General features: G+C 26.1%; 1 protein-coding gene across 1 annotated transcript; it reads right to left on the bottom strand.

Moving 5' to 3' along the window:
• Positions 1-3892: 3892 nt before the first annotated feature.
• Positions 3893-4749, bottom strand: LOC125869211 (uncharacterized). Its single transcript, XM_049549774.1, has one exon. It carries the CDS (start codon positions 4669-4671, stop codon positions 4141-4143), a length of 531 nt encoding a protein of 176 aa, XP_049405731.1. The 5' UTR covers positions 4672-4749; the 3' UTR covers positions 3893-4140.
• Between the last annotated feature and the right edge of the window lie 20931 nt (positions 4750-25680).

Genomic DNA, 25680 nt, shown 5'->3' with positions numbered 1-25680 from the left:
TAATTCTTGGAAAAAAATGGTAGACATAAGTCATAACATAGCAACATCAGCATCATCCAAAGAGTACAAGTAGACCCACCATACACGTAAAGGGGGACCAAGTAAGGTTCCCAATTGTACTTGCTTTCTCATAATTATGTGTGGTTTGATCCTATTATATTTTTTTCCCGTCTGATGTTCGATATCTATATTAAAGCTTGATTGTTTTAAATTTATATTGTGTAAGATCTCATTTATGAAAAACGCTTTATATCAAGTATTTTTTCATATCTAAAAGTCGTATCCTAGACATTTGATTAAGAAAAAAACAATTTCATTCTGTCAGCACATCCTTATTTTGGATTATTTATATAAATTTCATAGTGTTAAAAACTAATTACATTATTTCCCCACTCCTTTCTAAATTACAAAAGTTTCTTATAATTTATGAATTTAGAACATATCACTGAACTTTTGAATATATCAGCAAATATCTGAATACATACAAAAAAGATGTAGCAAAAAGGGATAGGACATTCGAATACATAGCGACGATATTAAATGAAATTGGCCCCCACCATAAATTGGGGTTGAGTTGTGCAACACACGCACCTAACACGTATATATCTAAATTAAAAAAAATGTTTTTATTATTTTCTTATCCCTTTTCCTTTTTCTTATTCGATTCCTTCATCTTATTTTTTTCCTTTTTCTTTCACTTTGTTCTTTTTATTTCTTTTGTTCATCATCGTCTTGTCACTATTAACTCAAAATAGTAGTGTCAAATTGACGAATTGAATTAGACTGAGTTAATAAATGAAAAATTCATTAATCTATCAAATATTATTTGGACGGATTTGAATGAGATTAAAATTGTCTAAACATTAGATTGTAACTTAATGCATCCAATATATATCAAGGTTTTATTACTTAAGAAAATTTCTAATTTTTAACTAAATATAACGTCTCAAAAAAATTGAAAATATTTTTCTCATGATTTTCATAGTAAAAACTTCATAGCGTGCCTTATTTAAGCCATTAAGAATCAAGTTTAGATTAAAATTATATTTTGTTTGATTAAAAATATGTAAATTTATAAATTATACCAAGAGTTGGACATGGATTTTTTACTTAAGGAGACGTTTGGCCAAGTTGTTGTTTTTTTTTATTGGATTTGGACTCTGAAAAACATGTTTGGCTATAAAAATTTGGAATTTAACTTGAAGTTGAATCCCACAATTTTCACAAAAAAAAAAAACAACCAAAAAATGTTTTTACTTTTTTCACACAAATTAGTTTTTTTTTTTAAAAGTCAAAAACAACTCTAATTTGTTTTCACGATCAAACATACAAAAAAAGGAAAATATTTATTTTTTAAATCACAATAAAACATGATCAAACTCCTTCGTAATATTAAGATATCTCACCTTATATATAAAAAGAAAATAAACATGGCTCTTTAAATATCTAATGGGCATTACCTTTCATCTCATTCCCATTACATCGTTTTACCTAATATTTCAAGAGATTCACCTTAGAGAAAACAATTAAAGAAAATGGTAAAGTATTAAAGTTGCATTTACTTGATCCAAAAATATCATCAATCATCATTACCGATTTAGAAGAGATTATACTTAATTACGTAATTTATTACTATCAAGTATTACCCATTATGATTCTTTTTATAAGCCTCCACCGTCTAATTTTATGCGGCATCTTTAATCTGACACATTAATTTAGAAGAAAAAAATCTTTTAAAAAATTATAGGTTGAATAATTTTTATATATCTGTGTTGTTAAAAATTATTTCATTAAGGGTGAAGATAATTTTTTAAAGTTAATTTTCTCTAGTTATAGTAAATGACATTCTTTTTTAGACGAACTAAAAGGAAAAAGATTTGACATAAAATGAGACAAAAATGGACTCTCTCAGTCTCATTTTATGCGGCGGCACCCTTTAACTCGATATGATATATAAGAAAAAAAGAAAAGCTTTATAACTTGTGATCTAAAACAATTCTTAAATATCCGTGTTACTAAAAATTATTTCATTCAGAATACAAAGACAATTTTAAAATTAAATTATTTATAATTATAATAAGGTAATATTCTTTTTAGAAGGACCTAAAAAGGAAAACATATCACAGAGAGAAAGTAATACTTTCCACAATTTATTAATAAAAAGTAACATCTAGTGCATAAGCGCTGCAGAAGGGTTTGTAAGAGAAGGATTAAAAACACATATGAAAAGAGTACATAAATAAACATCTGAAATATTATGCGATACAAATGTAATATTTAATATATATGATTACGAATGAAGTTATAAGGACAAAATGAAAAGTAGCATTTATGGCGATCAAAATAAAAAAAATAAGACAAACAATTTAGTGCGAAAGATTGGCTTTAACCAGAGATAGAAGAGATAGAGATCGATTGAAGAAGGATTGAAAAAAAAAAAATTAAAAAATAAAACATGATATAAAGTTAGTTGGCTAAGGTTGTAACCTTCCTTACAAAGGTGTGAAGATCAAAATATTAGTATAAAAAGTTGGTAAATAACTAAGAAGGGAGGATGGGGGTTGCTAGCCTTCTTTTTGCCTCTTTTTCTTTTAATGTAAGTATTCAATTATTGGAGAGCCATTTATTCTTTGAAGTGCATTACTATTTGTTACTTTATTTATTTTTTATCTTGCTATTTTCTGGTTTTTATATAATGGAACTAACTAATAAATAAATAACTCAATAATAAGTTCAAGTTTTATAAGTTATCATTTCATAGAGTAATTTTGTCACTTCTACACCCTACCATTTCTAAAGGTTATGGATATGATGTTTTTATTGATGCTTATGACGAGAGCGTTTTTAAAACATCATTTTAGTTGTTTTAAAAAGACAAGGTGAAAAAAATGAGATTGAAATGATTTTAGAGAGTGAGGAGAGGGTATACTGACACCCCACAAGAAAATGCGAGAAACTCGTTGTAGGAAGTATGAGGAAAGATAAAGTTAGATAAAAAAAATAAAAATTTGAGGAAAGTAATTAGATAAGATATGACACGACTTCATATTTCTAAGGATATGACCTAGATAAGGAATAGAGATCACGTATTACGATATTAGGGTAAGAGGTTAAATAAGAGTAAAGTATTATCTTGTCTTGTCTTTATCAACTATTGTCATATATCATGTTTTCTTCATTATTTTCTTTCTCTTTTACTAGAGTTTGATGCACTTGAGTAGAGGTCTTTCGCAAAGAGTTCCTTTACCTCTACAAAATAGTGATAACATATACATACACTATATCCTCTGCATAAGATATTGATAACATATGTGTACACCATATTCTCTCCACAAGAGAGTGATAACGTATACGTATACCATATCCTCTCCAGACCCCACTTAATAAAATTTCACAATATATGATAGTGCGGTAATTTAATAGTCAATCTACAAAAACATTTTTAATCCAAAAATCAAACAAATGTTTATTACTTTTTTCTATTTTTATTATGAAAAATGATCTGAAAAAAGCTCCAACTTTGATCGAAATTATTGTTACGATACACCAAATTTTATGAAGGATCTTTTACCCCTGTATTATTTAATAATGTATTTTAAAAGTATATATGTGCCCGCATGGACACATTATTATTTATAATGATAAAATATTTATGATGTCTACGTAAACACATATATACCTTTAAAATACACTATTAAATAATACAAAAAGGTAAAAGGTCATTTTCAAAGTTCGATATCGTAACACTAATTACGATTAAAATTCAAATATATTTCAGACTTTTTTCCCATTTTATTAATATAGGTGCACTTCTAACCTTTACCAAATTAAATACCATAAAATTATAATCATACCACTTAGAATTAAAGGACTAAAAGAAAAATGTTAGGGGTAGAAATGGAAAGAGACCTTCCATATAAACGAATCACTTTTTTACCTTCTACATTATGCTACTAATATTCTAATCCAAGGGGTACTTTTGGGAATATACAAAAGATGAGTGGGGGTAAAATTAGAGTACCTAAAAATCCTCTGCCAACTTTTTCTTTTTTTCACCCTCATCTTTTTTCTTTTTCACTTTACACCCCAAACATTTCCCTTTTCTTCCAATCTAATCCTACCCACCAAAAAAAATAAAAACTACATAAAAAGTTCAGATTGTAATAAAGAATAATAATTAGCAGCTTCATCTTCAAGTTCCCATAAACCATCTGATATAGCAAACGGAAAATCTTCACCGTTGATTTCATTTTCTTCAATAATCGGAAAATCTGAACCGTTTATTCCATCTCCACTTGGTATTCCAAGTTCATCATCAGAAGCTTCTAGAAGGTGTCTAATAACACTATTTCTATCATCTTCTGTAGAATCACTACAACTACGGATTTGGGAATTACCCGACCCCGTAGAAGAAATTTCTTCTACCGGGTCGGACCCAAATCCGTTGTTGTTATCGCTCGGCAGGAGGTCTAGCTCCTGCTGAAGCGTGGTAAAGATGTCTGACCCGGATATTTTGATCTCCGGGTCAGACTCTATACCGTACTCCTCTTCCTCTTCGAGGATTGAGAGGATATCATTATATGATGATTTGTGACGTTTATATTCTTCAGTTACATGTATTTGCTCTTCTTCTTCTCTAAAACGTTTAATTGGTTGAATTAACTCAGCCATTTTTGCTTCTTTTTTTTAAAAATATTGAGAGAGTTTTTTCTAGAGAGAGAAAGTTGAAGGGATGAGGAGAGAGAAGGGGTATGGGAAGGAATTTATAGAGGAAAAAAATAAGTGTGTTCCGGTCAAAATGAATGATAATAATATTTTAATTTAATTTATTTTAATTATTCAAAGGTACAGAAGAGATAGAGATATTCAGATTTCTGATTACTGACAGAAAAAAAGAGACTTTTTTTATTTTATTAAAGAAAAAAACATATTGGGAGGACCAAGAAAAATGGGGACCAGTAGCAGTGACGATGTAATGAATAGATAAATATATAATTAATTAGTTCATCTGAATTGAATTTATTGTTTTTGGAATAAAGTAGTCTAGATTTATGTATATAATAATTTAAATTAAATAGAAATTTTAGCAAATACTACTAAAATTTATAGTCATCCTTTTTTTTTTGTAGAATTAATTAAATCAAATTTAAATTATATGGGTAGACCGAGCAATCTAGTGGAGAGAATACATAGGACTAGGAGGATACCCATTAATGTATCGTAATTACATTGTGTTAGATATTGTATTAATAAATATTATGTTTGAATAAATTGTAGTATTGTTCTTTGTAATACATAATGTCATATATCAGAAATTTGAATGATAAATTTAAGATAAAAGTAGGGTAGGAGGTAGAATTATTATGAAAAAGGTAGGAAAAAATAAATATAAAATGACAATAATATATTGAGGTAACGATACGATCACACCAAATTGATCGCTACATAAAATAAGAACTTTTGACGTCACCTAATAATGATTTAAATGATACGATACAATAAAATTGAAGTAACAATTAAAAAAAATTATATTTAAATTAATAATACAATACAATATAACATATACAACCATCCAAATAAGGTGTAAAAGCAAATAGTGATAGAAAAACTCATTAGTAATTAACATAAATTATGATAAAATGATTAAGATATCTCCACTTTTATTTAGAAGTTTTAGTAAGTTCAAAACTTTTGAAAATGAAATTGTTTTTATTGAGAATGTTACCTTCAAACTATTTTTTTATTCGAATATCAATACAAAAATTGAACTGCGAGCAGAAATCTAAAACAATAAAAAATGTTACTCGCTCTGTTTCAATTTATGTGATTTATTTTCCTTTTTAGTCGGTCTAAAAAAAAATTACACATTTCTTTATTAAGTAATAGTTTAACTATAAAATATTTATTTTATCCTTAATAAAATGATTTACAAGACAAATTCTATCATTTATTTTGAACTATAAATTTTAAAAGTCTTATTTTCTTTTTTAAATTTTATGCCGAGTAAAATTACCTCAAATAAAATGAGACTGAAAAAATGGTAAAGAGTTGGCTTTTATTAAGTTCACGAGTATTCGGCTTGTGGCCAGTTGTTGTCTGTTTCTTTTTTCACATTATAAGCAAATTGTTGAGACAATTTTGTCCCTTTCTCCTATTTTTTTTTTCTAAAAAATGAATAAATAAATGCATTTAGGTATTACATAGCTCTCTCTATCCTAAGTGTCATTTTTTAAAATAAATTTGTACCCAAAAAAAGTTATATATTGTATTTTTTTAGTCCTACTTAGCATTTAGTATGAAAAAAATTAACTAAAATTTAGTATCAAAATAACTTTAATAAAATAAACTTAAAAAACATAACAAAAAAATTCTTATATTTAAAATTTTGTACTCAATCAAACGCTATAATATTAATTGAATTTTAAAAGATTCTTATGACACGTACACTACACAAAAGTACATGGAATAAACAAGGACATCGAGTTAAAGGTTTTATGAAGTCTTCATCTTCTTTTTGCTTTTTCAATTAATATTTATTAAGTAATATTATTTTTTTTTAAAAAAAATCTTTTTATAAATTTCTTACTACTAATCTGCTATATTAGAAATATATTTTTTTATTAATTTTTTTTAAGGAAGATGCAACATAAGTAATGAAAATAAAAAAGAGGACTATTCATTGCTCGTAAAATATTTAAGTCGATATAACAGGTAACATCTTATAAATGAGCTAAGATTGATTTTTTCTATCAACGTTTTCTCAATCGAGTGGATTTGAATTATCATCTCATGTAAATTAAGATTAAGATACACTTTTGAAGGCATATCTGTATTTTTTTTCTTTTAATATATTGAATAGAAAAAGTGAAAAAACACAGGTGACATGCATGCTAATGGACAGAACTAAGCAGTAAAACTAAAAGTAAAGTAAAGTAAAATAAAAATAAAAAATAAAAATATATAAAATAAATATTGTATATTAAAAGCCAGTTCCCGACAAAAGATTTGAGAATCAAAACATTTTTTCTTTTATATTTATATTTTCTTGGCTCGAATTTCAAGGTAAATTAAAAGAAATGTACTAGTGTCTAGTAGTTTCATAAAGACTTCACCAATCTCCATGTGCAGTAAAAAAGAATTTGTAATCCAACCATTTTTATTTGTTTATTTAATTTTAATTAAACATACTATGAAAAAAATAATAATTTGTAAGTCACTTATAATTTTATTCTTATTTTATAGATTTTTATAATATTCATTTGTAGATGGCTAAGAGATCACAGTTCCGTCACGAAGTGGAAAAAGTAAATATGACTTTAAATCTTGTAATTCTAAATTAAAGTAATACAGAACACAAAAATATTTGAAGAATTATTATAGCTCAATTGATTTACTATCTGAACTTTCATATTGTTGGTAATGATTTAAATATCAGGGAAGATAAAAATGTACTTACACCTTTTTAGTATCTCATAAAGGTAGATAAATTGTTTTTAGAAGACCTCGACCCAAAGACAACTCCATATACTAATTGACAAAAAAGATAAACCGTCTTTTAAAGTATAAGATTCTAGAGAAGCGATAAATACTATTTCATTATTAATAAAATGTCTCAAATTTAAATATTGAGTATAAAGTATCTTTGATAAAGACCATTTTAATTACTAAAGTAAATTTTTTTGAGATGATTTTAAATTAATCGAACTTCGAAGCGGATATAGCGAAAAGCATAATAAATAAGGAAAAGTACAAGCGGCTACGAGTCTTTATTGCAGTAGCATCTTTCCTTCTTTGTTCTCTACTAGGGTTACCATAACAAAACGGACGGTGGAGATTCAATCTTGAGGGTTCCAATGGAGGGTCATGATGATATTTTATTTTTATTTATGGAGTCAAATTTTTATTTTTATTTTTCTTGCCGACGTATGTGGATCTAAAAAAATAAAATGCAGGCAGATTCATCGAGGGAACAGACAAAATGAGGAAAAAATATTTTTAATTATTTTGAAGAAATAGTATGAAAATAATTCCTCTTGGCTTATTTTAATTAAGAGTTAAAAAAAAGGTTAAAAATACATTTAAATTATTCTTTAAGTTTTTGAGTGTCTCATATAGTAGTTAGCGAAATATACCTCAATTAATTTATAAAAATGTTTTTACATTTTCTCTTTTGTTTAAGAATTCTATTAATTTATTCAAACTATGACATCGATCATCTTCTTAGTCGTGGTCTCATCTCTGCCAGCCTCAGGACATCGAAATCTCAAACTTGAAATGGAAGAATTTAAAGTTCTAAAGAAGATTTATATGGCAATAAATAGAATCGTAATATAGGTCAAGTGGATAAAGATTTTATGGACAAACACAACTAAAAGCATTTGCAAACAAGTATTTGGTCTAGTCAACGTCTATGTGTCTTTTGCTAATTTTTTGTTAATAGTTCAAGTAGAAAAAAACTCACAGTTTCAATTGTTCAGATATAGTAAAATTAAGAAAATAAGATAATTTAAATATACTTTTAATTCTTAACTAATATTTCAATAAGATAAGTTTGAAAAGTAACAAACTTGGAAATATTCGAGTTTCTACGCTACGATTATAAATCAATTACGTACGCAATATGCTGATAATGCTCATGGTGGATGGATGTGATATCAAGTATCAACTAATAGTTACTTTAATATAACTAATTTAAAATTAAATATAATTAAATTTATCATCTTAATGTTCAATTTATTATTAAAAATTATTTTTTAATCACATAAGATAATCAATTTTAAATCGTTAATTTTTAATGAAATAATTTATAATTAAATAAGTATTTATCATTTATATAAATTATTTTAAAATTTTAAATTTATGTTCAATTAGATAAAACTCTTTTCGTCCCAATTATATGATGTAATTTGTCTGGTCTTAAGTTTTAAAAACATGAGAAGATTTTACAAATTTCAAAAACTATTTTTAGAATAAATAAATTCTTAAATAAAAAGATATGTTTTTTGTGGATATTTTTTTATGAAAAATATTTTTTTTGAAAAAAATGCATTGGTAGTTGGGTTGATGTGACATACAAATGCCTTGAAAACCCCTCCAACCAAGCAGGGTGGGTGGGTAGTGAAATTAGACAGTTGTTAAATCCTCTCAAAGGACCCTCTTCCTATCTTCTCATCTTTATTTTGACACGATATAATTGTATGACCACTTCTACTCCCTTCCAAACAAAAATATCAAGTGGCACAACTAAGCTTTCGTCGTCGGAATATGTGATATGAAATTATGATTTTAAGTTAATATTTAAATGTATAATCAAATCATAAATATTTATAATAAAAAAATGTAAATATGTGTAATTTATTAATGTGTCACCTTAAGATATTCTGATATTTTATTTATAAAATATATGTCTCGCTCATTTTTGGTAAAAAAATATGTCTTGCTCATTTTGGTAAAAAATGTATAGGAATTGATTATTTTTTTTTTCATATAGTTTTCACTTTGGAGATCATGTTTTGTGTGAAAGAAATATAAAGAAATTCAAAATGCATGTCTAAATAGAACTTGAGCTTCAGATTAATTTAATTTCAAGTCATGTCTTTATATCGCATTTTTGAATAAATTCTTAGAATCAATTACATCTCCGAAAATTATGATGTAAATATTATTAGTTATTATAATTGACAATTCATAATATTTATAACATTTGATTTTTCAATATTTAAACTATATCACATGAATTAAAATGAAAGGTTGTAGAATTTTTCTTTTTTCTTTTTTCTTTAGAAACTTCAACATTTTTTGAATAGAAATGATCAAATGACCACAAACAAACTTATTTTCCATTCAAGTCAACAACCACAAATTCAAGTTGTGTTGGAAAACAATTCCACGCCCTTAATATTTTTTTATTTAATTTCTTAGGTCATCCAAAATAGTTGTTAACTTAAAGACCGGGCAATTAAACTTTGAGTCACTTTCATCTATACCCCCCAAAAAAAGCTACCAATAATTTCATTATTTTGTTGAATTGACATATAAAAATTAATGGACAATATTTTTTTCGACAAGAAAAATCTTCAGTGAATGTTTGATATGTACGATTGGTCAGTGGCGGATGTAGTTTTTCTATCTGAAATAATAACTTTCGATGTTAAATTATGTATAAATATATATATAAATAAAAATAATAATTAAAATTAATAGGCGTGGACATATTATATAAACAGAAATAAATTTAGTATTGAAAATCTTAATGAATTGAATTCATTAAAATTAAATCTTGAATTTGTCTTCACCGTTGGATTGAAAAGGTGAGACATATAACTCTTAACTGAAAAGACAAATTTCTAGCACATGAAAAAAAGAAGTGGAGAATCACTATTGATCCTGTTATAAAAGGTGGGTGGAGATACAAAAAAAATATCTATGGAATAATCATAGATTGAATTTTGAGGAAAAATTAAATCAATTATTTCTTTAAAGAAAAAGCTAAAGAGGCATTAATCATTCACTCCAAATAATAATTCGACATTGACCTTCATTTAAATTTAAAATGTTTAGATGATGGACACTTAAAGATGGTTTGGTTTGAAAATAAGAAGGAATTATAACAAGCGAGATTTTCAGTCTATGTGTTTGATTTAAATTTGATAAGTTTAGATAAATTGCTTATCTTGATAATCAAACGACTCCTTATATAATTTTGAGATGTACTCCCTCTGTCCATTTTCAAATGTCATGTTGCATTTTTCGAAAATCAATTTGACTAATTTCAAAGTGAAAAATGATTACATTAATTCGATATTTAAACAAAAAATTTAGATATTCAAAAACTATACGAAAAGTACTATAAATTTCAATTTTTTGCATATTAATATGATGAAAAAATATATCGTAAAATATTAATCAAAATTCTTATCGTTTGACTCTATANAAAATTAATTTGACTAATTTTCAATGTGAAATATGATTACATTAATTCGATATTTAAACAAAAAATTTAGATATTCAAAACCTATACGAAAAGTACTATAAATTACAATTTTTTACATATTAATATGATGAAAAAATATATTATAAAATATTAATCAAAATTCTTATCGTTGGACTCTAAAAATAAAAATTATGACAATTGAAAAATTAAAGAACATGGAGTATTTATTATAGATAAAAATGTCTCGTGGCTCATGAGTCATGACTTTGAAGTTTTACCAAGTTTTTTATACTAAAAAACAAGTGATTAAATCAAAACCAGACTTAAATAAATAAGAAACTTTGGAGCAATAAAAGAATAGTAGTACTAATTTTTTTCCTCGATAATCGTGATGTTTGGGCCAATTTTTATACGTCTTCATTAATTTCACAAGATTTCGTACCATCTTCCACCAGCAACAAGTATCAAATAATTCTTTCTGCCAAAGTTATGACCTATGAGAAAAGAGTGCCTTGTATTTTTGTTTTTGCTGAAATTTGAATTAGAAACTTCAAAGCTCTCAACCCACTTCATTGAACACTATGTCTGTTATAATTTTTTTATATATAAAAATTAAGGAAAAGAAAAATAAACTTTGAACCCTCCAATGATATATTTTTGTTAATAAAATATTTAGAGGAAGTATTTGACCACATCGAAGAGCTTTCCAATGAGTTCCAAACTTCGATCTAACAACTCCAATTGTTTTTCTAATTATTAAATTAGGTTGATGTGTGTGTGTGTAAGGTTCTTTAATTTATTTTTTCTTCTTTTGTAGTATTTCTTATTATCATCTCTCTTTTTTTTTCCCACCTTTTTATAGTTTAACATTACCATTTACTTTTTGCACTATATTAGAAAAAATAATATAAAAACCATAGAAAATGAAAAGAAAAATAGGAACTTATAAGATGTGTTAAATAGGAAGAAAAATTGTGTGCATTAACAAATATTTCTTTATGATTCTTGATAAATAAATAAAAATATTTTTTATATAATTTGGATAAATATTATGAGAGTGAAAGGAGATGAGGGGTGGGGATGAGTCGGAGGATGAGGATGGGTGGGAGGTGAGTGAGGGAGGACGATTGGAAGGTGGGTTGATGGAGTGCTAGAAATAATCAACGTGAAATGTTCTTTTATGAAACTTATTGTTCTCTTTTATGAAATGTCATTTTTGTTTTAAAAAATATTTAAATAATTTTTTGATCAAACATAAAAAATATTTAATATATTTAATTTTGTACCAAACACACCTTTAGTTTAGGTGAATTTTCTAAGGGAAAGATGGACAATATATATGAACTACTTGAGCACCTACCAAACTTTGAAATTTTAAGATTTAATTTCGTACAAAAACTCAGTCATTTATCCTATTGTTTGAACTTGTAAAATTCATACTTCATAATATTAAACGTGACATAAGATTGTAATAAGGAGATAATTTCAAATTTGAATTCTTCAATCTTTATTTTTTTTCTCTAGACGAAATCATTGAAAGAAACAAGCGTGAAACTCTTAATACGTTCCTATTTAAATTCAAGTCATACCTTAGAAATTATTACTTCCTCCGTTTCAAAATAGGTATATTTATTTAGTTTAAACACACTCTTTAAGAAATTGTTTATTCCTAGAAAATAAGAATTGTTTTTATTTACGTAACCTTAATAAAAAAAAAAGTCAATTAATAGTTCTCAATTATGTAAATAAGGATAATTTAAAAACAATAAGACCAATTTCGAGTTAATAACTTTGATGGTTACTCAACTATCAACTCTTTTCACAAAAAGTCACTCAACTTTCATTTTCAACTTAAAAGTCATTCAACTATGACTTCTTTGCACAGAATGTCACTCAACCTATTTAATTGTTTTTTCACTAAAATTTGCTGACATGAAATTTTTATTTTAACCAAAATTTTAAGAACCAAATATATATCCATTTAAATCATTTAACGGCCCGCCCCATTTAACCGACCCGCTAAAAATATAATATTAAACTTTTTTATTTTATCATTAAAATATAACAACATTTAACCCCATATATATATATATATACATCCAGCATAATTCTATAAGTTATTAATTTACTACTGATACATGAGTTTGTGACATTAAATTAAGTTGCACAAATTTAAAATAATGTAATGTGTTGCCTGTTAGGTAAGATTGTTCCAGTTGTATTGATTGATTAACTTTTTTTAAAAAAAATAAAAATTTAGAGAATTAATGGTAAAATAAAAAGTTCAATATTATATTTTTAGCGGGTCATTAAATGATTTAATGAATATATATTTGGTTCTTAAAATTTTGATTAAAAATAAAAATTCCATGTCAATAAATTTTAGTGAAAAAAATAATTAAATAGGTTGAGTGACTTTTTGTGCAAAAAAGTCATAGTTGAGTGACTTTTGTGAAAAAAGTCATAATTGAGTGACTTTTGTGAAAAAAGTTGATAGTTGAGTGACCATCAAAGTTATTAACTCGACCAATTTCTACTTGAATCTAAAACATTATTTATTTTGAAATTATCTAATGCAAAAAGTTAAAATATCACTTATTTTAAAACGGAATAAGGTTATTCATTCTTAGAACTCAAATTAGATTTTTCTAATTAAAAGAAGATATATCTTTTATTCTATCTCAATCAAAACCTAACACCTCGAGAATCTCGAAAATTTATCTATTCATTTTACAAGTTATTAATTAGACATCAATTTGGAAAAAGAAATAAATTAATAGTTCAATATTGGCAAGTTAATATTTCAAGAAATATATATATATTCTGTCGTTACGTCATAGCATCCGTATACAACTTTACTTTTGTTTGTGACCTAATTTACATGTAAGCAAATGCATATTAGTATGGCAAATTAAATTAATGGAAAAGGATTAAAAATATTTTGAACGTATTAATTTTTTTTTTCATTTATTGGATCACAATTATATCTTAATATTGTTTTTGGTTAAAAATGTCTTCCACCTATTAAATCCCAATTATTTTTAAAGTTAATTTTGAATTTAAAACACAATTTTTAATGGAATTATGAGATTACGAACTTGAGACTTCAATTAGATAAATTTGCATAGACTTATCTATTCATAAATAACACAATTCATCCGGATTAAATCAAAATTGATGCAAACAACTTTTAATCGATTCGATATCTAGATTCAACTCAATTTCTTCGTCCTTTAACAACAAATCAATACTTAGAAATAAACCCTAACAACACCAAATAAATAAATTTATATAAGTTGAATTATTTACGTGGATCAATAAATCAATACCACCAATTTAATTAAAACCTCTCACACACATATATATGCCATCTCGTAATTCCTTGCTTAGGAGACAAGAGAGTGAATTATTTGGGGACAAGTCATGATACCAAGCAAGATTTATTAAAATAAATATTATTATTGGGAAATGCTTTAAGAATGAATTTAGTTTCATATTTTTGTCTAGATGCGTTTATTGATTCATGTACCGTCTTTACTTCTTTTTAAGATTAAAAAAGGGCAAATTGTATACGTGGAAGGTTGTTTTCAACCTCTAATTACATATAATAAATAAATAAAGACAAAATTTAGAAATTATTTTTTATAACTATTTCACGAAAATTAAGGGTAATATAGTATTTGACTAGAGGTTAGTCCAAAGAAGAGTAGTATATCTGAATTATTTCAACGACTCAATTTATATTTATATTTTATTTTTTGAGGGTCAATTTTATTAATATTTTAAAGTTAAATAGAATTAGATCAATTCAATTTTTTAAAATTAAAATTTAGATATTCAAGACAGATAGTACAATATATTATAATTCTTTTTTATATCTATATAATATAAAAGATAAAATTTAAATTAATGTTAATTAAAATATATATTTCAAATTTTAAAATATAAAGTATCGCGTAAATTATAACAAAGAAAAAACATCATTTTGACGTATGGCTTCCAACTACCATATCCATGTACATCCACCATACTCATTGTTATAAAATCACAATTTAAAGTATGACTTTTTGATAATACGATTTCCGTTTAATAGTTAAAAGATTACAATTTAAAGTATCCAACTTCCTTTGCTATTGTTACTATTGGTACCTAACTTCGATGGCTCAATATTTCATAGATACCAACCCTTAGTTAATAGGGCAATTCCAAGAGGACAACGAGAATAATTTACCTAAACATTATCTGATGCTTGTAGGTTTGATCAACACCAAACATGGTATAACTAACATTAGATTCTATATAGCGATTTCCCCCCTCATTTTATAATCAAACAATATGGTATAGAAAATTATATTAACTTTAATACATAGATATATCTTTTCTCCAATCAGCAATCAAACAATCTCTGAAATTAAATTATGTTCGATAAGACTTGATGTGAATCGTAGTTATGATTCAAATTGGAAGTTATTGAATAATAATAGAGGATAATATTCTAGCTTCATAAAATACAAAACCAAAAATTTGCACATTAATGCATGTCTGTGATTCAAATGAACCCTACATAAACCAATAATTAATTAATCAACTGCTATAATTCAAGGATCTTTATAATATCTGAAACTTCACATGAAGAGATTAATAATCCCTTAATAGCTAAGACACCCTGGATCTGTTCCCTTGATTATTAAGATTATATATTCAAAGACAATAATTATACAAGATCCAAAAAATAATGTTGATCTAAATGTAGAATACATCATCAAAAGTTTTCCAATAAAAGAATTGGGGATATATAGTACAAAGTACAACAAATTGGCCATGTGCTTGTGACCTAAAAAATTGATGAATAATTCATATGGGAACTAATAGGGACCATAATATATGGTCATGAAGAAATAAAAAGGCATCAATATAATGACATGCACGTGGTACGTGAACCTAATTTTCCACCCCTTTAATGGCTCATAGTAGGGGTATCAAATATATATATATATATATATATATAACTCAATTTGGTGCAAATTATTAGTTTCATTTTTCATTTTGTTGATAACTTTAAAAGCACTCCTTTACTTGATTAACTGAACTTAAATACATCTTCGATCTTGCAATATGAGTGATACACACCCCTTAATTCTCGCTAAGTTTAGAAGTGTTTTCAATATTTTCTCGATTTTTTATTAAGAGTTTCATGCTCCTATAAGAGTTTGAGACTACCTGTTATGTCAAGTGACAGATCAGAGGTATATCTAAATTTAGTTATTCAAGTAGAAGAGTGTTCTTAAGGATGTCAATAGTTCACGGACAAAATTAATAATTTGAGTCAAATTCAGGAGTCTTTTCAATATTTCTCTCTTTGAAATTTTATAAATTGGACACAAGATGAACTTATTTTTAATTAGTCTAATATAATTCATTTTCAAGGTGATTTTTACTTTAGTGTAATATTAGGTATTAGCACTTTTACTCCTCAAAACAATTTCTTTCATAGGATACAAATTTATATTTTTACATTATAACATCTCATAAGTTATATTTCGTATTTTTAAAGAACTCACGCCTTGCTAGATATAATTAAATTCAATTTCTAAGGATTTTTTTTAAAAAAAATTAGCTTATTTAAGAGACAATCACTTTTTTATATCATGTCATTTTAAATTGTTTCTAATAGAAGAAGAATATAAAGACCGCGAATTAAAATACAAAGCTAGTAGATAATTAAACATTATCTCGCTTAAGGCATAAGCTTGTTGGTAGTTTGATGTACCGTACACATTTCTCCTTTCATATCAATAGTAATAGCATAATTCTCTTATAATTTTTTGTCATGTGTTTTTTATTACTTTTTGTTTTTCTATGCTTTTACTATACCTGTCTTCAGAACGGTGTGAAATGATTTTCCTATTACAATTTATGCTTTTGGTATACATTACTTGCATAAAATATTTCTTAAACCTTTACTAAAGGTCTCCATAACCGATGTCCTCCTTAAACTCCATTTATAAAATTACACTGAATACGTTATTGATATTAGAAAATTCATATTTGTGTATATTATTTCATTCAAATTGAATGGAAGCAATTTGAAGAAGATGACATTACTTAAAACTTCATCTATTAAATGCAAAAAATATCCTTTTTAATTAGCGTTAAGAAATCCTTCAAAAAATTGGATCAAACTGGCGAGTCATTGCTCAATCGATTTCAACCCAACCCATTCCGATTCATGTTTATCACTCATTTTCTCTTTCGTGATTTTCCCAAACATTATATACAATTTTTTCTTTTTTTGGTGGGGGTGGGGGTGGGGTGGGGTTTGAGGGGTTGTTTTCATTATGACAACAACATGTAGTACAAAATTAATAACCAATTAATCATTAGATTATGGTGATCTGGAATCAACAGTTAAAGGATTTATTTTTAGAGTCTCATTATTTTTTAAAATTCTGTTATAAGTTAACATAATGCCTTGCTTCTAAACCACTTGGCAGATGGGCCATTTTTATTTTTTATTTTTATTTATAGAGTGTCGGTTGTATATTTGAATTTGAGCATTTAATTTTATTTTTTTTGGTACACAATTTAGCATTTCAATGATGTTACATTTTGGCTTATTATGATGAATTTTCATGAATAATATTTTATATTTTTTTTGATAAAATTTATGGATGATATACGATTGGAGTTAATTTCTCATATTGTTATTCAATTAAATAGTTTTTAAATAAATTATTCTAATTATAATAATTCTCGATAACAATTATTTCTATAATAATATATTACTATTATAATATGTGACACTTTTTCTTTTTTTGAGTTACCCAATCAAGAAGAATGATACATTTCTTTATATATTTACTAACAATTTAATTTAAATTTTTTATTTTATTATTAATGAGATAATGATTTATAACCACACGAGTATGTATGACTTTCTTAGAAGACTTATACCAGAATTTTCAGAAGACTTTTTTTTTTTTTTTTTAAATTTTATGTTCAATCAAATACCTTCAAATAAATTGATACAAGAAATAACTGAATAATCATTATAGATACACAAATTATATAGTAGTAATTATAAAATAATAATTATTATTTTCAAAATTGGAAATAGGGTAAGGGGAAATTATAAAATGATTATACACTGCATATTGTTAAAAAAAATAATAGAAACTAAAGATTTAAGATCATATTTTTTGCTGTGAATTGATGCGTAGTGTGAAACTATTTCATTAATTGATAACTTGAAAATATGACAAATTACTTATTACATCTAATTAAACTATTTTAATTAGTGTAAATTTCTTTATACTAATGGGCCATTTTTAAGTATCTATAACTTAAACATTTAAAAGTATGTGATTTATGTAATTTGCCCTATAATTAATAGTGATTTGGAATCAAAACTACTTGCAAATGGCCCCCATTTTATTTTATTTTTAATTAAAGTGTCGGTTGCTTGAAGTTTATAATTAGCTTTTTGTTCGTTCTACTGGGTTGTAAATTTGTGATTATGAAATATTAATATTAATTAAGAAAAAAATTATAGATGAAAAATGTGCAATCGTGCCAAATTAAATCATTTCAAGGTTAATTATTATAGTACTTTAGATTAGAGTACACATGGGAAAGTCAATTAGGAAGTTTTCAAGAATTTTGTGGTGGTTGTAATAATGAAGTAAATATTAACAAAACTATTTTGAAAATAAATAAATAAATTATATGAGCAATTTGGAATATTTTATATCTGGCTAACACCCTTCAACTTGTGTAACCTAGTTTTAATGTTAAATAATTGCTTTATGGAAAAAGGTGGAGCGCTGGAGCCGAGGTATAGTTTACGAGTTCAGCCAAATTCATGAGTAACTTCGGTCGAAATCTTATTATAAGAACACAACAACTTATTATTAAGAACTCAATAACTTTAAAAAACTAAAATCTCAATAACTTTAAAAATCTAAAATCTCGAACTCATAAACTTCAAATCATGACTCTGCCGCTAAATAATAGACGACACAACATAGAAAAATATAAAGGTTATAATATATACCGCCCAATAAGGTTGAAATGATTTTTGGTTAATATAATATTAACCACGTCATTAAGTTAGAAATTTAGGTTTTGTGACATTACATTTCCTAACTTATGCCCTAATTTAAAAAAGGTTGAAGATAATCTTGAGTTAATTATTTTATTATAGTCATCTAAATGCAGCAAACCCAAATTGAACCGCAATTAGTGGAAAGAGGAACTTTATGGGATTAATTATCATTATTAGATGGCCCTAGACTTGCCATATGACAACATTATTCTATGCTTTTGTCCTAAAATTTTCCATGATTCCATGTTGACTTGTCTAACATGAGATTAAGGTCCCACTCTCTTATCGAATATCTGATATTTCTCATCAACACAAATAATTCTGCTCTTCAAAACTTTAAAAAATAAAAGAAATCATCTTATCGTATTAAAAAAACACACTAAAATCTTCTCTTTAACAACCATTAAAGGGTCCATCTCTAATCAAAGTGTTAAGCATCTTATGATGCCACGTGTCCAACAAGTGGTCTTGTTTTATCAAGGAAAAAATAATCAAATTTGTTGTTGAACTATACGAATAATATTAAAATCGACCCTAATTATAAAAGTTGGATAAATCTAAACTATTTAGCACAAGTCAAGAACAAATTAAAACCTTTCCTAAAGTGTATAATATTTATCGTTAATTTAGAAATATCAGATTATTAATATCAGAATTTATACTGAACTTTAGATTATTGAACCATCATACTCCAATATCCACTTCTCATTTTTTTTAATTCCTCAACAATTAATTGTATCTCTTTTTGATAGTGGACAATTATCTGGTTAAGAGGAGAGGGAGCAACATAATGAGTAATCACCAAAATAGGATGTCGTGAGATGGTTGAAATTTCTATATCTTTAATTAGAAATTTCGAGTTCAAGTTCTGAGAATTAAAAAAAAAAACTTATTAGTAAGAGCGTCGCCTTCACAAATAAATCCTACAGGCTACAACACATAGATCTATATTTAATCAGACTCTAATATCAATACCAGATACCCAAACCAAACTAAATAAATGAATAATGATTGATCAATACATAATGATAAGTACCAACTATTGAAATCTCTTCAAGATCACAAAACGTACTATTTTTTCAATAAAAAATGGAAGCAAATGTTTTAAATACGTGTAAATAGTTAAATAATTGTCCACATAGCTCTTATCTTTGATTTTACTGGCTAAAAGAGTTTATGTTTTTGGCTGTCTACTCAATAGGATTATGTGGTTTCCATTTTTAATTTAAAGGAATTGATGCTTTTTTTAGTCCAAGAAATTAGGATAATATTTCCAAATACCAACTACATAAGATAATGGATATATTACACTTTACTAAAAAAAGTTCAAAAAGAATAGTAATATTATTTTTTAATAATTGATTTTGTTATGATGGTTTTGAGGAAGACGATCTAAAAAAGAAATTAATAAGATTTACTTTTTATTTATTATAAGGTTGAAAAATTAGTAAAAGATGGACATGGAAGTGATTATTAAGGCATATTAAAAGTGATTTCTCCACTAAGTAAAATTAAATTGGCAGTTGTCAACTCATCTTAGGCGTGTTATGTAAAAAAAAGATTCTCTTTTTGTTTGGAAAATAATACTAATAGTTGCTGCCAATTAGATTTGTGAAAGGTCAAGTTTGATATGAAAACATCCCACTTATAGATTTTGAGGATTCTTAAAGGATAAATAATAATTATTATTTTAGAAAAAATGCACTTGGTATATGTAAAAGGTAATATCTATGTCGCATTTGGTATAAAAATGAAGTGTGTTTGGTACTAGATTTATATTTTTGTGAAAGTATGTGGATTTCTGACTTATTTCTTTTGTTTGATATTTAAATATTATTGAAGGTAGGGTGGTGGTGGTGGGATGGGGATGGTGGTTATCGACAATGGCATAGTTAGAGCCACCCTAGGGTGTCCAATTGGACACTCTTCGTCGGAAATTATGTATATATATATATATATATATAAAGTTGGACACCTTTGACAAAAGTTATGCCTTAGGCACAATGGTAATCGATGCCTATTTGTATGGAGTTCCAAATTCAAAATGCAAATAGCACAATATCTTTTTTTAATTATTTATTTTGACAGCCACACATCATTTTTCTTGAACAATCCTTAATAACAATTCTGGCTCCGCCACTGCTTATCGGGATTAGGCCTTTAGGGTGAAAATAAGATGTGTTGAAAAGTAAGGAGGACATAATCAATGCGAAATGTCACATGTGGAGCTTAGTTTCCTTACTTCCAATAAGAAAGTTATTTATCTTATCTTAATGAACTCATTTTCCTAATTAAAGAAAATATTTTTTAAAACTTTTGACCAATTAAACATGACAAATTTTTAAAAAACGTTCTCTTAAGAAAAAATTCCTCCATGCTGAACAAGCCCTAAATTAAAATAATAAGTAATCTAAAATGGAGTTGCAAGTTGTTTTCTTCTTATTATGTAATCTCTAATAAATAATTTAATGATAATTTTCATTAAAAAGCCATGAAACATTTTGTGATGTTCATGATGGAGGGTGGACAGATAAAACTAGGTCACAGAAAAAGACTCTCAGGTTTTTAAGTTGGTAAGACTTCGAAGAAAAGATGCACATGATATTTTAGGTGAATTATATATTGGAATGAGAGAGAAGAGTGAAAGCTCAATAAGGCAAATTACAATTCACATGATACAAATGCTTTTAGACTCGATATAGTACGCAAAGGGCAAATCTATGATTTTTTTTTTTGTGTAAATGCAGATAATACGTGTCGTAGATTTGAATTGTGACAAATATAATATTAGAATTGAATGTACACTATTTTAGTATGATGATGAGATAAACTTCAGCGAGAACACTCATGAGTCCTTAAGGAGGGAGAGGATGTATGTGACGCCCATGATTGAAGGTGAGTTTCAAAGAATGATTGACAACCTTTTATGTTGACAATCGTTTGATGAAAAAGATAAAGTGTTACATGATATATCTCTTAAGTTGATGTCAATATTGGGATGAGAGAGGAATTAAGTTAAATAACTTTCTAAGACATATCATAAATTCACATGATGCACATATTTTATGAGTTCATTGATGTATAACCCAAAAGGCAAATCCGTGCAGCCTATTAGGTCAAAACATGTAGGGAGTAGTTCAATTGAGAAGTCCCTCCCCCCTCCCCCCCTCCCCCGGTTTTTTTTAAAAAATATAATATAATATAATAATGTGTTATGAACTTGAATTGTGACATATTCTTTTTTCGTCTCACACGAAAAAAAAAAGACAAACTCGTGATCTGATCAGTAGGTCATGTAACGTAAAGAAGTGAATATAATTTAATTAACAATAATTAAACATTTAAATCATATTTTCTACGACGACTAACTTGTGTTTAGTTTAATTGAAATATGTTGGCAAAATAAATCTTAAGCTACTATAATAAATTTTTCCTGCCCATTGAATATCGAATTTTAAGGCTATATTTGTATTGTAGGGTTATACATCACTTTTTTTTTTTCCCATTGAAGACATGTGCACAAACAATTAATGTTACCTACCTACCATTCACCTAATATCTATAGCACTTTCACAAAAATCTAACTCCACATTAGATTACAAGAAAATAAAATTAGAACTTTCAATTAATTTTGTAATTCTTTACAAATTTATCTTAATTTTATGTTTATTTTACAAGAAATTATCATTTTTACATATAAAATAAAATTATCTAAGTGTATTGTTTGGTGTATTTATTTTTATTTTTTTAAAAACAAAATACGTGTAAGTTGTTTATTTCAAAAATAGGCTGGACCAACCAACAATATTCTTATCTATTATAAGTAGAAAATGATTTGGGTTTTAAAGATTATAAATTTTAATATCGACTTAAGTTATATAAATAAGTTCAAAATCAAAGGCGAAGTCAATATATCAACTCTATGAATTCTGATTTTTTAAAATGATGGCTTTTAAGTGCTAAGAATTGGGTTCTAGATTTAATATGGGTATAAATTTTAATGAATTTCTCAACATAAATACACTATTTGGGCAAAAGTCATTGGGTTTGACCGAACTCGTAGTCAAGCTTCTACCTCGGCCACTTCACAGTTACAAATATAATAAATTTTGTAATGTGCATACATATTATATAGTTTGAATCAAAATTACTGAATTCATATATACTCGTACATCATACAACAAATCTGCCAATCCGTAATAAACATATTAATGACAACTTTATTTGGGCTTTGACTTATAAGTAACTGGATGGGCCATTCAAAAAGTTTAGCCCATGTACTACTAAAGCCCAAATGATGAGTAGCCCAATTGGATGGGCTAAGTGTTTGGCATGAGGGGAGATGTTTTCGTAAAAAAATGTTTTATTGAAAAATAAGTGGATTTTTTATTTATTTGTTTTTATTTGATAAGTAAATAAAATATTATTTTAAGAGTATTTAGGTACAATCTAGTAAAACACTATATGTCGAATTGAAAATATTTTTTATTTCTTAATCTTTTCTGAATTGAAGTAGGATAAACATTTGTTCTTGATAGTTAATATGAAAAAATAGTCAACATAACTCTATCAATAATATTTTGTTATTTAAAGTATGTAGTAAATTTTCGTGTTTTATGGAATTATGATTGTTGTAACATAACTTTAAAACCAAGGATTATATTAACAAATGTATATCCTTCTTCCATTCAAATATATTATGAAATATAAATATTTTCTATTTTATTAGGAATTTAATATCTAAATGAAAACTAATGATTGATTATTATGATATATATATATATATATATGAAATATAAATATTTTCTATTTTATTAGGAATTTAATATCTAAATGAAAACTAATGATTGATTATTATGATATATATATTATATATATATATGTGAAAATTAATGATTGGTTAAAATATTTTTATCGAAAAGAAGGTGTTTAAAGAAGTGATGTGGTATTTTTGGACCAAAAATTGTTAACCGGAGACAATTTTGAATGATTTTAAGATGTTATTTTTTTACCCTTTTTAGTTAAAACAATTGATTTAAGAAAGTTGAGTTTAAAATAGTATTCCAATTGTTTTAATTTGTTTGTCGTGCTTTCCTTATTAGTCCGTATAAAAAAAAGTTCTTTTCTTTTTTTGACAACTCGTTATCTCCTACCATCTATATGACATGTTTAAGATTGCAAAACTAAACAATACTTGACATTTTCAAGTTTTTTAAGTATACGTTTTTTATTTTCTTGTATGACTACATAAAAATGCATTATTCTCATCATGTTATCAATTTTTTATCTCAATAGCTCAAGTTATAATTAATTGTAATTCTTAATCAAAAGTTTTCTTATTTTTCTGAATTATCAATCAAACAAATTAAATGAAGGGAATATATAAAACGGTCATAAACAACAAGGTACGAGAACAAAAAGATAATCAAATTTGATGGGGTATAGATATATGCACTAATTAATGAGAATAGAAACTTAACCTTATTTCCACACTCATTTGAACAATCCAAACTAAAATCTTAAAAAAAAAAAAACCTTCTATTGATGATAACTAGAAAAAATATATATTACGTAGATTTCAATACTATTTTCAAGATAACTTTTAAAAAATATTTCTTGTATAATAACATAAGAATGCATTATTCTTTCCATATTATAAAGTCCTTATTTTAATATCTCAAGTTACCATTAATTTTAATTCTTCAACAAAAGTCTTTTTATAACCACTAGAAAATTACTACCATATGCATTAGAAAGTTATTATAATTAATATTTACAAAAGTTAATTATTTTCCTTATATAATCATACATTAGGGATACAGTAAATTTTCTTTTAAAAATTTTAAGTTTTTAATTGAAATGACAGTAGAAATTTGTCTAATATTTTCAAACATTGAATTAAACTATTTAAACTATATTATCTATCAATGAAATTTTTAAGAACAAGAACCAAAGTATTGTATTGCAGACTAATATTTTATTAACTTGAAAGAATATTTTTTAAGTTATATAATAAGATACTTACTCTTTCTATACAAAACTATAAACTATAAGCACGTACATACACTTAAAAAAATTTACTTTTTTTGGCGATAAATATCACTGCTAAAGACTTAGGATCATCATTAATTCTCACTTCAATAAATTTCGTAACATATATATAACAACACACATGTGGTCCGTATAAATTACTTGATAAAACAACAATAACAATGTATCAGTAACTCTAAACTAGAAATATCAAATCACTCATGGATGAGATAATTGAAATCATTAGGACCATGTCAAATTTGAAAAATCGAAGACTTGTATTTACAAATGGATAGAGCATTGTTTTCTATGTATTGTGATCTCATCGATCAAATAAAAAACATTCCTGGATCTCAAAATCCGATCGATGCAATCATCGCACTTGCTTTTCTTACCCTCCTATTGTGCCTCCTGAAGAAATGGGAATAGGTTGATACATATACAAGAGGGCATTGATGTAAATATAAAGAGTTAGTTAGTTAGTCGTTTATCAAGTTAGTTTGAAGCTGTTATTAGCATCTTAGTTGACACGTGATAGGTAGTTAGTTAGAGTTTATCACATTGTAAATATGATGTAACAACCCATGTGGGTTAATTAATTCAATACACACAA

The sequence above is a fragment of the Solanum stenotomum genome, chromosome 6, assembly GCF_019186545.1.
Source record: "Solanum stenotomum isolate F172 chromosome 6, ASM1918654v1, whole genome shotgun sequence".
Taxonomy (NCBI): Eukaryota; Viridiplantae; Streptophyta; class Magnoliopsida; order Solanales; family Solanaceae; genus Solanum; species Solanum stenotomum.
Note: the sequence above shows the minus strand (reverse complement) of the source record. Positions and strands in the feature narration are given on the sequence as shown.